Raw genomic sequence first — 13,457 nt, forward strand, 5'->3', positions numbered from 1 at the left:
TGACCCATGATCATTTTCCCTGAAACTCCCATTGCACAGGGACAGAGACCACACCACATATTTTCAATATACCACAAAGTTGTATATTGAAAACACAGTGTTTAAGTTTTGCCCATCCTGTAACATCTACTACCAGTGGAAAGGCGATCAAAAGGTCTGTAATTTATGTTTGTCAATGTATCACGCCAAAGTTAACTTCATTATGTGAGAAACCTAGCAGCCTGAAAAAAACTATTATACTCCACACAGAGAGATTCCGGGTACATGAATTCAATATGGCAGAACTCAACTACTGAGTCACCACAAGAAGCTTTTCAAAATGAGTTTGAAGACTCTAAAGGAGACCAGGAAGTGATATGCAATAAGCTGTTTGTGGTAATAAAAGTGGATGAAGAGGATTAAAGTCCACCCCTAGTGAACAGACTAATTACTTTTCTACTGAGGCTGAAAATATTCCTCAGAAAAGACATACACACCACACATGCTTGCACCACAGTAGGTTTCAAAATGTCTGTACATTGAGCCTTTCAGCACACAACAGGGAACCAAAAGTAAGTCTAACTACAAGGCAGGAACAACTAAAAGAGATCCTTAGCTTTGAAAAAAGAGTGTTGAGTGGAAGATGAGAGTCTCGATTCCATCTAAAAACCTACCTACTGTTCAAACCACCTGTACAGAAAGACCTCTAGAGACTTGATCAATATTTTAAAAATGAATAGACATTATCCTCTCAATAGAACCTGGGGTATAGTTTCCATTTCAAGGACATATAGGGTATAGTCAGTGATTAACAACTGTTGTTTATTTAAATAATGTTTTGACTCAACAACTCTTTTATATTGTGAAATTTTGCCAAATTGCCCAGAGCAACTCCATATAAACTCTGCTCAATTTATCCAAATAAAGCAAGTGGGCACTAAATATAATTTATTATCACTGCCTTGTGAAAAAACAATGTTTGCATACATAAAGAATTTCTATTTTACATATGATCTGGTACATAAAATGTATTTCTTTTTAACATACACATGAGTTACTTTTTATAGCTACAAGACATCCCAACATGGTTTCATAGTAAAGCATTTTGAGTACCAAAGAATTATTTAAAAGCAGAGGCTTAAGAAATTAAAAAAGCAATCCCTTGACTTGCCTTCTACATAAGTTATGGGACTACGTCCACATTGTCTCGTCTCTTATGTGTTCATTATCATTTTTAGACACTGAGGGCCCAATTCAGAAAGAGCTTTCTATAAGCATGTGTGATGTACTCTTGTGGTACTCCTGGCTCAGTACAGCTGTGTAACAAAGGCATCAGCAGCACCCACAGTGCGGGTGGTCCGCAATCTCCAGGCGGCTACCTCAGCACAGTACACTGTGCATTGGAAGCAAGCCAGTGACAAGGTCCAGGCGTAAGGGCGTCTCCTACAGGTACTTTGCAGGGGCCCACTGGCTCAATATTAAATTCAAGAGAAATCCTGAGTGTTCCTGACTTACTTGTGGGTTACTCCGTCAAGTCTTTACTGTTAGACTTTTTCATCCTTGGCGTGGTCTCCCTTAACTTTTTGCCTCTGTTCCCCAGGTTGTTGATGTGTGCTGGACTCTGATTTTGCTGTTTTTGTTGCTCTGGGCACTTTACCACTGCTAACCAGTGCTAAAGTGCAAGTGCTCCTTTACAAAATGTGTATGTAATTGGCTTATCCATGATTGGCATATTTGATTTACTAATAAGTCCCTAGTAAAGTGCACTAGGGGTGCCAGGGCCTGTAAATCAAATGCTACTAGTGGGCCTGCAGCACTGGTTGTCCCACCCACATAGGTAGCTCTGTAATCATGTCTCAGACCTGCCATTGCAGTGTCTGTGTGTGCAGTTTTAACTGTAAATTCGACTTGGCAAGTGTACCCACTTGCCAGGCCTAAACCTTCCCTTTTCTTACATGTCAGACGCCCCTAAGGTAGGCTCTAGGTAGCCCCAAATGCAGGGTGCAGTGTATAGTTAAGGTAGGACATATAGTAATGTGTTTTATATGTCCTGACAGTGAAATATTGCTAAATTCATTTTTCAATGTTGCAAGGCCTGTCCCTCTCATAGGTTAACATGGGGGCTACCTTTAAATCTGATTAAAGTGTACATTCCCTTTGGGAGCGGATGGACATGTGGAGTTTGGGGTCTCTGAGCTCACAATTTAAAAATACATCTTTTAGTAAGGTTGATTTTAAGATTGTGTGTTTGAAAATGCCACTTTTAGAAAGTGAGCATTTTCTTGCTTAGACCATTTCTGTGACTCTGCCTGTTTGTGGATTCTCTGTCTGGGTCAGTTTGACAGTTGGGCCGGTTGCACCTCACACTAGACAGTGACACAAAAGGAGCTGGGGTGTAGTCTGCATTTCCTGATGAGCCATCTGTGCTAGGAGGGAGGGAGGAGTGGTCACTTACACCTGAAAGGGCTGTGCCTGTCCTCACACAATGCAGTCGCTGATCCCCTGGTGAGTGTCTGGGGCCTGGCCTGGGCAAGGCACGATTTCACATTCCAAAGAGACTTTACTTTGAAGTAGGCATACTTTAAAGGAGAAATTGGGTATGAGAAGGGCACCCTAAACCACAGACTTTAGAACACTTCTGGAAACAAGAGGAACCTCTGCCTGGAGAAGAGCTGAAGAGCTGAGGAGAAGTGCTGCCCTGCCTGTGACTGTGCTTTGTGGAGCTATCCTGCAGTTGCTGCTTCTGCCAGAGTAAGAGGGCAAAGACTGGACTTTGTGTGCCTTCCATCTTGTGTAGAAATCTCCAAGGGCTTGATTTAGAGCTTGCCTCCTGTTGTTTGAAGTCTCAGGGACAGCAAAGACTTCTCTCTACCAGCACCTGGAGTCTCTGGAGAGACTCCTGCTCTGACAAGTGGTGCCCTATCCAGTCCCTGGGCCCTTGAAAGGAAAGCTGGCGGAAATCCAAGGAAATTGACTTCGGATGACTTCGGACCGACGCCGCTGCTGAATCCGGTGACGACGCCTGCACCCGGCTCTGTCTTCTTCGCAGGCCCGACGCTGCTGCAGCCCCGCTGAAGTCCGCGACTCCGTGGTAGTCGCCACACCACGTCGTGACCGACGCCACTCAAAGTGCGCAGATTCGATGTTTCGCACAGACGTCGCGATCCCCGACTTCGCGCATCAACTTGTTTTCACTCTTCACCAAAGGTACTGTACTTAGGGGTCAATGCGACTCCGTGTCCAGCGCCGCTGGTGTCGGCTTGTTGGGAACAACTCTGTCACAACGCCGTGTTAACACCTCATCGAAGCATTTTGTGTTTCTAAGCGCTATTTTTGAGTTTAATCTTTAAAAAATCATAACTTGACTTGTGTATGTCGGATTTTTGTCGTTTTGGTCTTGTTTTGTTTAGATAAATATTTCCTATTATTCCAAACTGCTGTTGTGTCATTTTGTAGTGTTTTCGTGAAGGTAGTGTGTGTGTTGGTACAAATACATGGCCGGGGGAGCCGGTGTGCGCTCTGTGCGGCCGCTATGGGGAGTATATCTGCGAGCAGACTGAGAAGGACGTGTGCAGCCTGGAGTGCAAGGCGCGGGGCCTAATGCAAGCGGGACTAGGGCCCAGACCGCAAGAGCCCGCAGCGCCTCCTGCTCCCCTAGAGCCTGCCCAACAATCGGAGGCTGTCGAGGTTCGCTACCAGTATTTGGAACACCCTTTTATCTCCCGCCTTCAGGAAGAGCAGGTGCAGCGGCTTAGGCAGCAGCTGGGTCTACTGGTACAGGGTCACGATCTACCACGGCCCATTGTGGAGTTCGAACACTGCGGCCTCCCAGAAGCCCTTTGCGGTAACTTAGCCAGGGCCGGCTATGAAGCACCCACACCTGTGCAGATGCAATTGTTGCCTGCTGCTCTGGCGGGCAGGGATGTGGTCGCCAGCGCTGACACCGGGTCTGGCAAGAGCCTGGCCTTCCTTCTACCGGTAATCACTAGGGCCATGGGGCAGGTAAAGTATGCTAATTTTCATTGCATTGTTAACAGAAAACGCTATAGAAACTGCTGTACCCCGATGGTTTAGCCGCTGAAAACAAGCAAAGCATCTGTCGTGTATTTTAAAGCGCACTATCAGCCGTGAGGGTATCCTGGCGCTTAGTAGGTGTGTATGCCTACCCTTCCTGTGGTAGGTTGGTTAAACTGAAAGGCCAGGTCTTCAGCTTTTTTCACAATTCAAGAAAAAAAATGAGGAAGCTCTGATGTGGACTGGGATAGATAGATCATTTTTTATTGTTTAGTTACAAAAAACCTTAACATTTTTTTAAAAATAGACACAGATGAATAGCTTAATAAACACTTTAGCAAATATTTCCTTATTAAATGCATAGTTCTTAAAGAAAGATACTAAAAGGTAGCACAGTATACTAAGTGAACAAGGTAAGCTTCCACTTAATCCTTTCTGAAACCTACAGAGTCAATGCCTATATTATGTAGATTCTTCTATAAAATGGTTCAAAATACAGAGCTGCATAATAAATCCAGGGCACATAGTACTAGGTAGAAGTAGTACACAAGCACCTTTCTTATATCCATACTTGAGAATAAAAAATATAAAAACTGCATCAAAATATCAAATAACCAAAAACAATCACACTTCCTTCCTTAAAAACATGACTTGCAACATACTAACCAACAATGTCATACCAATTTCCTTATTATGCTATGGCGCCTTAATCCAAGGAACAGTTCCAATATAAGAATATTCAAAATACACCCAAACAGCATTCTTAAAATAAAACATGATAATAATTACCTCTTAACTTATAACTCATAGCATCACACCAACCACCTGGTCAGACCACCATCTGATAACTTTCCGACAGACAACTCCACAAATCAACACACCCCACAACCACTTACATACATACACCTATCGACCATGGAGAAAACTCAATTTGGATCACTTAGAAACACAACTAACAGCAAACACAGATCTAGATACAATCAATTCTGTACCTAAACTTTATGAGTGGCTACAGGAAGCTTTTGATGTCCTAATACCACTCAGAAAAACTAAACATGACAAAAGAAAACCAACACCTTGGAGAAACACAGAACTTAAAAAGATTAAAAAACAAATCAGAAAGTTGCAGCGGACCTGGCTCAAAACAAACAACAGTCAAGACAAACTGCAGCTACACAAACTTAACAGGATATACAAATCATCAATCAAAAAAGCTAAAAAAAGATGCTACTCAGACAGAATTCTAAATGCTCAATCTACAACCAAGGAATTTTACAAAATTCTCAATGAATTTCGAAAACCCACATGCATGGAAGGAAGTCATCCCACCACTCAAGATTTCACAAACAAATTGGCAACTCACTACACAACCAAGGCAGACACATTGGACTCCTATTTAAAACAGAAGAAAACCATCAGCACCAACCCCTTTACTAAAATACCCTTTAAGAATAAACCATCCCAACCTCTACAGTCCTTCAAACAAATATCCCAGGATGAATTTATGGATTTGGTCAAAGCAAGCAGACCTTCAGGTTGCCCTTCTGACCCTTGCCCACCACAGATCTTCAAGAACATCCTGCTATCTACTTCCGCTGCCACACCTGTAAGAAGAATCATCAACAACTCTTTAACTTCAGGAACTTTTCCTACAGACCTGAAAAAGGCATACATACGACCATTATTAAAGAAAACAAATCTAGACCCGCAAGACCCCAACAACTACAGACCTATCACAAATGGACCTTTCCTGGGCAAATTGATAGAAAGAGCAGCATTCGCCAAGATGTCAAAATTCATTGAAGACAATTCTATACTTTCAGACTTCCAAACTGGATTCCGCCCAGGAAGAAGCACTGAATCGGCACTCATGGCAATCTGGGACGATCTTAAAAACACAGTTGACCGAAATGGAGTTGCCGCACTACTTCTCTTGGACCTCTCAGCTGCCTTTGATACGGTTGACCATGACACCCTAACTCAAAGACTCCACGAAGCCGGCATACAAGGGATTGCGCTCGACTGGATTACTTCCTATCTCCAAAAAAGAGCAAATATCATCCACTCACCCCCCTTCTCATCCGAACCCTACCTCACAAAAACAGCGGTCCCCCAAGGGTCAATCATCTCACCTTTGCTTTTTAACATCTACATGATATCTTTACCAGAACTGATCAATGATTTCCATCTCACATGCTACAACTATGCAGATGACACACAAATACTTCTTCAATTAGAAGACCCCAAAAACATTGAAAACTCTCAAATCTTCAGTTGCCTCAGAGCCGTTGATCAGTGGATGACCTGGAGCCATCTCAAACTAAATACCTCCAAAACTGAAATACTCACATGTGGTGACTGGAAACATTATGACCCTCTGTGCGTCTGGCCTGACGATCTCGGTCCACCTCCTCAATTATCCAAGGAAGTGAAAAACCTAGGAATCACCATGGATTCCAAACTAACTATGAATGCCCAAGTAGACAAATTAGCACGCACAAGCTTCATCACCTTAAAGACTTTACGACGCATTTTCCCTCACCTCGGATTTCCACACAAGGTGCAAGCTACTATCTCACTTGTATTATCCAAACTGGATTATGCCAATAGCCTCTACCATGGATCATCTCTATCTGTTATGAAAAAACTACAATGTATACAGAATTCCGCAGCCAGGCTACTACTACATATAAAGCCGCAAGCCCACATCTCCCCTGCCTTGAGAGCACTACACTGGTTACCCGTTGCCAGAAGATGCACTTTCAAGCTGCTTTGTATCACCCACAAAGCTATACATGGAACAGGACCGCTTTTCATCAGAAAGAAAATTACCAAATACATCCAACAAAGAACCCTCCGCTCAAGACTGGCACCCCGCCTTAGAACACCACCATACAAGAAAAAGACTGTAGGTGGTACATCCTTCTCCGTCCAAGCAGCCAAACTATGGAATTCATTACCCCCAACTATAAGAGCCACAGATAACTTTCTTGTTTTCAGGAAACTACTCAAGAGTTGGCTCTTTCCTTCATAACCACATTCTTCAAACAACTATGAACTGCATATGCCTGTGTGGATAATTATTTTTTTCAGATTATATGTATATTTCTATTTATTTATAGTTTCTTTGGAAACTAAAGCAAGGCTGTGCGCTCAGAGATCCCATAGCAGAAAAGATCTAGAATCCTTCCTGGAGGTGAACTGATGATGTGCTGGAGCGTAATCTGTGTCTGACTGTGACGCGCGGGTTCTATCTTCCTCTCCGGGAGACACAGAGTAGAAGGTTCTCCCTTCATAAAGCACCTGTAAGCTCCGCCCGCTGAGCCACGCCCCACCCACCCTCGAAGTAGGTAAAGGAATTCCCGCCTCTTACCAGGATGATGGACAGCTTTCCAAAACGACCCCACTGCGTTTACCGCCGATTCACGTGGTGCGTTGTTGATGCGCAGAAGCACGAGGACATCTCCACAAAGACGCACTAGTAACAATAACATTGCCAAAGGCACACAAGGTTGCTGGAGACGTTTACCCCATGGCCCATCACGTACCCCTAGTGTACAATATAAACGCAGCAGATGCCGCAGTTGAGGCTCACCTTTCTGGAGGGGGCAGGCCACCCTGACTCTTGGGCTTGGCAAAGATGGGGCGGGGCTGTGCGCTCAGAGATCCCATGGCAGAGGGGATCTGGAATCCTTCCTGGAGGTGGGCTGGTGATGTACTGGAGCGTAGTCTGTGTCTGACTGAGACGCGCGGGTTCTGTCTTCCTCTGCTGGAGACGCAGAGTGGAAGGTTCTCCCTTTATAAAGCACCTGTAAGCTCCGCCCGCTGAGCCACACCCCGTCCACCCTCGAAGTAGGTAAAGGAATTCCCGCCTTTTACCAGGATGATGGATGGATGACTAGGTATTTTTTACCCATGATTCTAATTATGTATTGTATGTGCATATGTGTGTGTATTCATGTGTGTGTGTGTATAAATATATATATATATGTGTATGTATGTATATATGTTGTTTCTGTGCCTGGCATGTTTGTGGATCATTGCATGGCTCCTACTCATCACTCTTATGTCATGTCTCTATCAAACTATCCTCCATTCTCACTCGGACTCATCCCAAATCCCCTCGACCACTTTCATCTCCTAAATATCTCTGCCTAAGCTCTTCCCTCCACCTCCACATCTAACTCACCAAACCTCACTCTACCTCTGTGACCTCCCACACAACCCTACTAAATTCTCCTGCATTCATCTCACCCTGCTACTATGCTCTCCCTAACCCTTCCACATCCTCTTTCCCCTCCGCTCCCCTTTTATTCATCTCAAGCCTTTGGATTGAGTAAATGAAGGATAAACTCCCAATTAACACTTCTGGATTTCTTTCCTCCTCCACCCCTCCATTACTCCAGTCAATCTAACTAACAAACTCTCATATCCGCATCTCAAATTAACTCATAATAATACTAAAACTGTACTCCTTATTAAATTATACTAATCCATCACTAATTCTTGTTGGGTACCGGAGTAGCGTGCTACTCATCGAAAAGCGCTTCGACGCCTCGTCAGGGGTAGTAAGCGCTATATAAATACGATTACAATTACAATTACAATTACAAAAAATACTTTACACCTAGCACTCTGAAGTTAAGCCTACTGCTCTGCCAAGCTACCAAGGGGGTAAGCAGGGGTTAGCTGAGGGTGATTCTCTTTTACCCTGACTAGAGTGAGGGTCCTTGCTTGAACAGCGGGTAACCTGACTGTCAACCAAAGACCCCATTTCTACCATTTACCAACCCAGGAGTAGTGCAGGAGCAAAACTAAGCAAATTCTTTGTAAATCTGGCCCATTGTGTGTTTCATTCTCATTGTTTCATATATTGGGACCACTTCACAAATATTTTGCTATGAGTAGGTATGAATTACTCTTAAATAACACATGAGTGGATATAGCTTACTTCTGTCTTAATCCTGGAATTTAGTATTAGGTCTGGAATACTACAAGAGCAAACTGCAGTTTTTAAAAGCAAAGGGACGGGTGTACAAAGCATTCACTGAATGGGCCAGTTTAAGACCGAAAAAATGCTTTTTCAAATGTACAAACTCCAAACTGCGATTCTATCAAATAGTAGTTTGAGTTTACGACCGGAAACAAAATTGCTATTTCAAAGGGACGTGTTCTAGGCGTCTCTTCTAAATCGAGAAACTGAATGACATGTACGGATGTTTTGCGATCGAAATGTGGTAGCAAGTCATTCGTACTTTGGTGGTAACCCATTTGGAAATGGAAAGGGGGCCCCTTTGGATGTCTTCCCCCTTGCAAATGTTTTTTTTTAAATGGAAAACAGATTCTATTATAGAAAAAATAATGCTTTTTTTAAAAGCAATCACAGACATGGTGGTCTTTTGATTTGAGCGGCCACCATCCTTGTGATTGCAGCAAAACATGGTGGGTCACAAATTCTGACCTACCTCATTAATATTCATGAGGTAGGTCTACTTGCGACCCACTACAAATCACTAATTAGAGATAATGGCCAGATCTATCTTTAGCACATTTGTAATAGTGATTCCAGAGCTTAATTTGTAAAAAAAAAAAAAGATAAGTGCCAGGACTCTGGCAAGTAGGCCACTTCAGCTTGCACTAGCCATTGCCTTTGCTAGCACCACCAGTGACACAACCAACTCAACTATTAACAATCTCACCCTACAAGAGTGAAAATGCAGACTAGTCCAGGCCCTCAGTCTATAAGAATAGGTTGAACAGCAGGTATTTTGAATGTATACTGACTTAATAAACACCGCTTGTTTTGTCCATCTCTAATTTAGAAAAAAAAAAATCTCAGCATGTGCCAAACTGTCATAAGTGCCGAAGTTGACAATTGACGTCGATTTGCAAACAATCGTTATATGGTAATTGCTATTACTAATGTTAGTACCTCAGCCCAAAATCTTTGAGAATCTGTCTAATCGTTCTCCAATTTCTTTTGGAGTAGTCACAGAAATGTTTGCTCATTTCCTGATAAATTATAATGTTAGTTAATGGAAATCCATTTTGATTTACTTTGCTTCTCTTTATAGAAGATTATTCATGACTTGTTTTAATATGTAACTTAATTTCACGTCACAGCATTCTTGTGCAATACCATATTTTGAAAGTATCATTGTAAATGCTACAACTTCATATGGTGATACATATGTAATTATATTGCAGTGTCATGAATTTGGATGACTTGACAAGGAGGGGTCTCTATTTGAGTGACATCCCTTTGCATGATGCAACACGGGATCTGGTACTCTTGGGGGAACAGTTCAGAGAGGAATACAAGTTAACTCAAGAGCTTGAAATTTTGACTGACAGACTTCAGCATACACTCCGAGCCCTGGAAGAGGAAAAGAAGAAGACTGATACGTAAGTCAAAAATGAAATTAAAAAATATATTTCCAAACAGTGGTGGGTAACCAGCTGGCAAAAATCTGAGTACAGTTATGTAATCTATCAAATGTATAATTTCCTCGTATAGGAACAAAGTACACCGTTAAAATGTATGGATAACTAATTTCTTCCTATTTACAGAGTATGATCTCTGTTAAATTCGAGTCCTGAAGAAATGTTGTGTTATGTCTTACATAATTTGTGTCTGTTTTACAGTGGAACTAATTGTTTTCCATGAATAATGTTTAACTATTTCGGCGGGAAACATTTTTCACTTCAGAAAATGCCCTTGCCCTACTCCCTCTCCAATTACCAGGGTGCAGTGCTTAATTTGTGCTTGTTGTTTCCGGTGCTGAGCATCGGCACTTATTTTTGCGGGCCGGCGCTTTTCCTTCTGCATCAAGCACTCACTGCGAGCAAAAGACACATATGGGAAAAACGGAGGAAGAGAAACACGAAAGAGTCACAATGGGAGAAAGCAGAAAGCTGCAAGAGGCCCGAGATGGCTTCAGGATGCCTCAGTATTCTGTGTTCGCACATTTAATTGCGGCAGCCGCGGGTTTAAGAGGAGTGCTTTGAGCACGTGTACCTGTTTATTTACAAATTAAGCACTGCCAGGGTGCCGGCCACGCTTACTCAAATGAAAAAAAATGATTAATGCATTTGGCAGGAGTACATTTGTAATTTTGAGAAACTATCATAAGAGGCTTGCCAGTACTGAAACATACTCGAGTTTGTCTTGCAGGTGTATCCAAACGTGGAATAGCCACAACTCTTGCCTACGAGAAGACTTGCTCATGCTTAAAATTGCTTACACTGGGGAAACCTCATCATTCCTGATTGGCCTAATCAGGAACATTTGTTTGCCCTTGTAAATAATTATATCTCTTCAGAAATTACCGTGGAAATAAGGTTCAGATTTTTGATTGACTGTCATCAAGTGTAGAATGCACATTGCACAGAGGGTATTCATGCGACTGAATGTTAGTCCAGAGAATGAAATGCTGGGGTAATCTGGATGATAGTGCAGAAATGTGGCAGTAAATGAGTTATTAGAGACTGAAGGCGGCGCAAGGACCGAATTGTACATTGGTTTACAGCTAAAACCCATTGGCGTCACTAAATTTTTTTATTTGTCAGTGTAACACACATATACCATAAATTAACATACCACTGTGAAGGTGTAAACATAATTTAAGAATGATTCAAAGAAAATATTTTACCACATATATAAACTCAGATTTCTCATATAATACAATAAAAGGGGGAAAGGGAAAATAAAATACAATGTAGGCACTGGCTCAAGACATCATTTTGTATTGTAAATAAATCCTATCATTTTTGGAATTGCTTTACTGATCCACAGTACCCTTATAGTGGTCTAAACAACAGCAAATCCTAACCTAATACTATGTTATGATTATTAATAATGGACTTCTAACAATGTCCACCATAAATTGAAAACATCACAATTATGATGTTCCTTATTTCGAACTACAACAATCCTGGCTTCCCCTCCACAGCAGATTTTCCATTTGGTCAGTACCGTAATGAAATTGACAGTGGATCTTTGATAGTTGACTGGTTTGCAGGGGTGACCAAAGCCCTCAGTTCCCATTGGACTGCACAAGGATCTAAGTTATGGAGGAATTAGGCTACCTGCAAATCCAGAAAACAGTCTAATGTGTTATTAGATCACTTCGTCTTTGCCAAAAAGGTTGTAATTGAAATAGAATAAAGTATCATGTATATATGAAAGTCACAGAGAGCAAGTGTTTATGCAGTAGAATGAGAAAAAATCCCTAGCTCGCAAGAAGGCAAGTTTCAGTTCTGTTAAGGACATGTAGTTAAGGATAATGCATCATTTACCCGCTAGCTGTTTCGTTCCTCCTTCAGATGTGATCACAGCAAAAAAAAAAAAAAAAAAACTGTGACATAATCTCTAGAGGACCTTAGCACATTATTATGCATTATGCACCTAAACTCCTTCAGAGTGCTATCAGGTTACACACCACTCAGACGAGTCAAAAAATATCATATGCACCATACACAGTCATGGTCAATGAACTGTTCTGCCTCCGCATAGCTCCACATGCATGTGGAAGCCCTTCGTGACTCAAACTCTGACCTCTGTCAGAAGTTCGAGGCCCTCCTCCACCCGCAGGCTTCTGCCTGAGCCTCATCCCTGGTGCCTAGTAGGAGAGCTCTGTTCTTCTGCTGGGCTGTCCTCTGCCTCTTTCTTTTTTCACATCCTTTTCTTTTTGTGTGCTGTTTCTTGGTGCCTTCTGCCTCAGCGCTTTCCTCCTTCTCTGCCTCTTTCCCTTTTGTCTGTAGTGTGCTGTTCTGTGCGTTTTTCACTTTCTGTGCTCTTTTCCTAATTGTTCCCCTCTCTCCTCTCATTCTCTTTCTCTCTCTCTCTCTCCATTGCACACTCCCTGCCGCTGCTGACCCTGCAGCCCCCCTCCTCTCTTGCATTCTCCACACCGCTGCTGCCCTCACAGCTCCGCCCCCCTTTTTCGCGCCGTTCCCGCCTCACAACTGTCCTCTCCTTCCCCCTCCCTACTAAGGCAAGCCTGCCTGTGCCCGTCCGCGACCCGACTGCAACCAGCACCAGGAGCCCTGGACCTCTCACCCACCACCACTACACACCAGCAGCACTCATCGCTCTCAACCCAGGACACAATATAAACTGCAAGAAGGCATCTCCAAGCAACACCATGGCACCTTTCACCTGTCGCCATTGCAAATTCACCAGCCTCTGTCACTCAAGCCCACCCCGAGGACCCACAAAGCAGAACACGGCCTCAGATGTATACTGATCAACACTCACCACATCCACAGGCATGCCATCGAACTCTGGTACCTCATCGACACCACATCCACGGACGTCGCCTTCCTCACTGAAACATGGCTTAAGCCCTCCTCAGCTCCAGACATCATCATCTCCATCCCAGATGGCTACAAGATCATCAGCAGAGCACACAAACCGCCCCGGGGAGGCATCGTCATCTTCCACAAAGAGTCCCTACCCCTAT

At 43.0% G+C, this 13,457-nt stretch overlaps 1 protein-coding gene across 1 annotated transcript in view; it reads left to right on the forward strand.

Annotated features, from left to right (window-relative positions):
* Window positions 1-13,457, forward strand: part of GUCY1B1 (guanylate cyclase 1 soluble subunit beta 1) — a 392,747-nt gene that overhangs the window by 231,371 nt on the left and 147,919 nt on the right. Inside the window, exon 9 of the mRNA XM_069243115.1 lies at window positions 10,201-10,398. Within this exon, the coding sequence (XP_069099216.1) occupies window positions 10,201-10,398 (198 nt within the window). The remainder of the gene's footprint in view (window positions 1-10,200; window positions 10,399-13,457) is intronic.

The sequence above is a fragment of the Pleurodeles waltl genome, chromosome 1_2 (genome assembly GCF_031143425.1).
Source record: "Pleurodeles waltl isolate 20211129_DDA chromosome 1_2, aPleWal1.hap1.20221129, whole genome shotgun sequence".
NCBI classification, from domain to species: Eukaryota; Metazoa; Chordata; class Amphibia; order Caudata; family Salamandridae; genus Pleurodeles; species Pleurodeles waltl.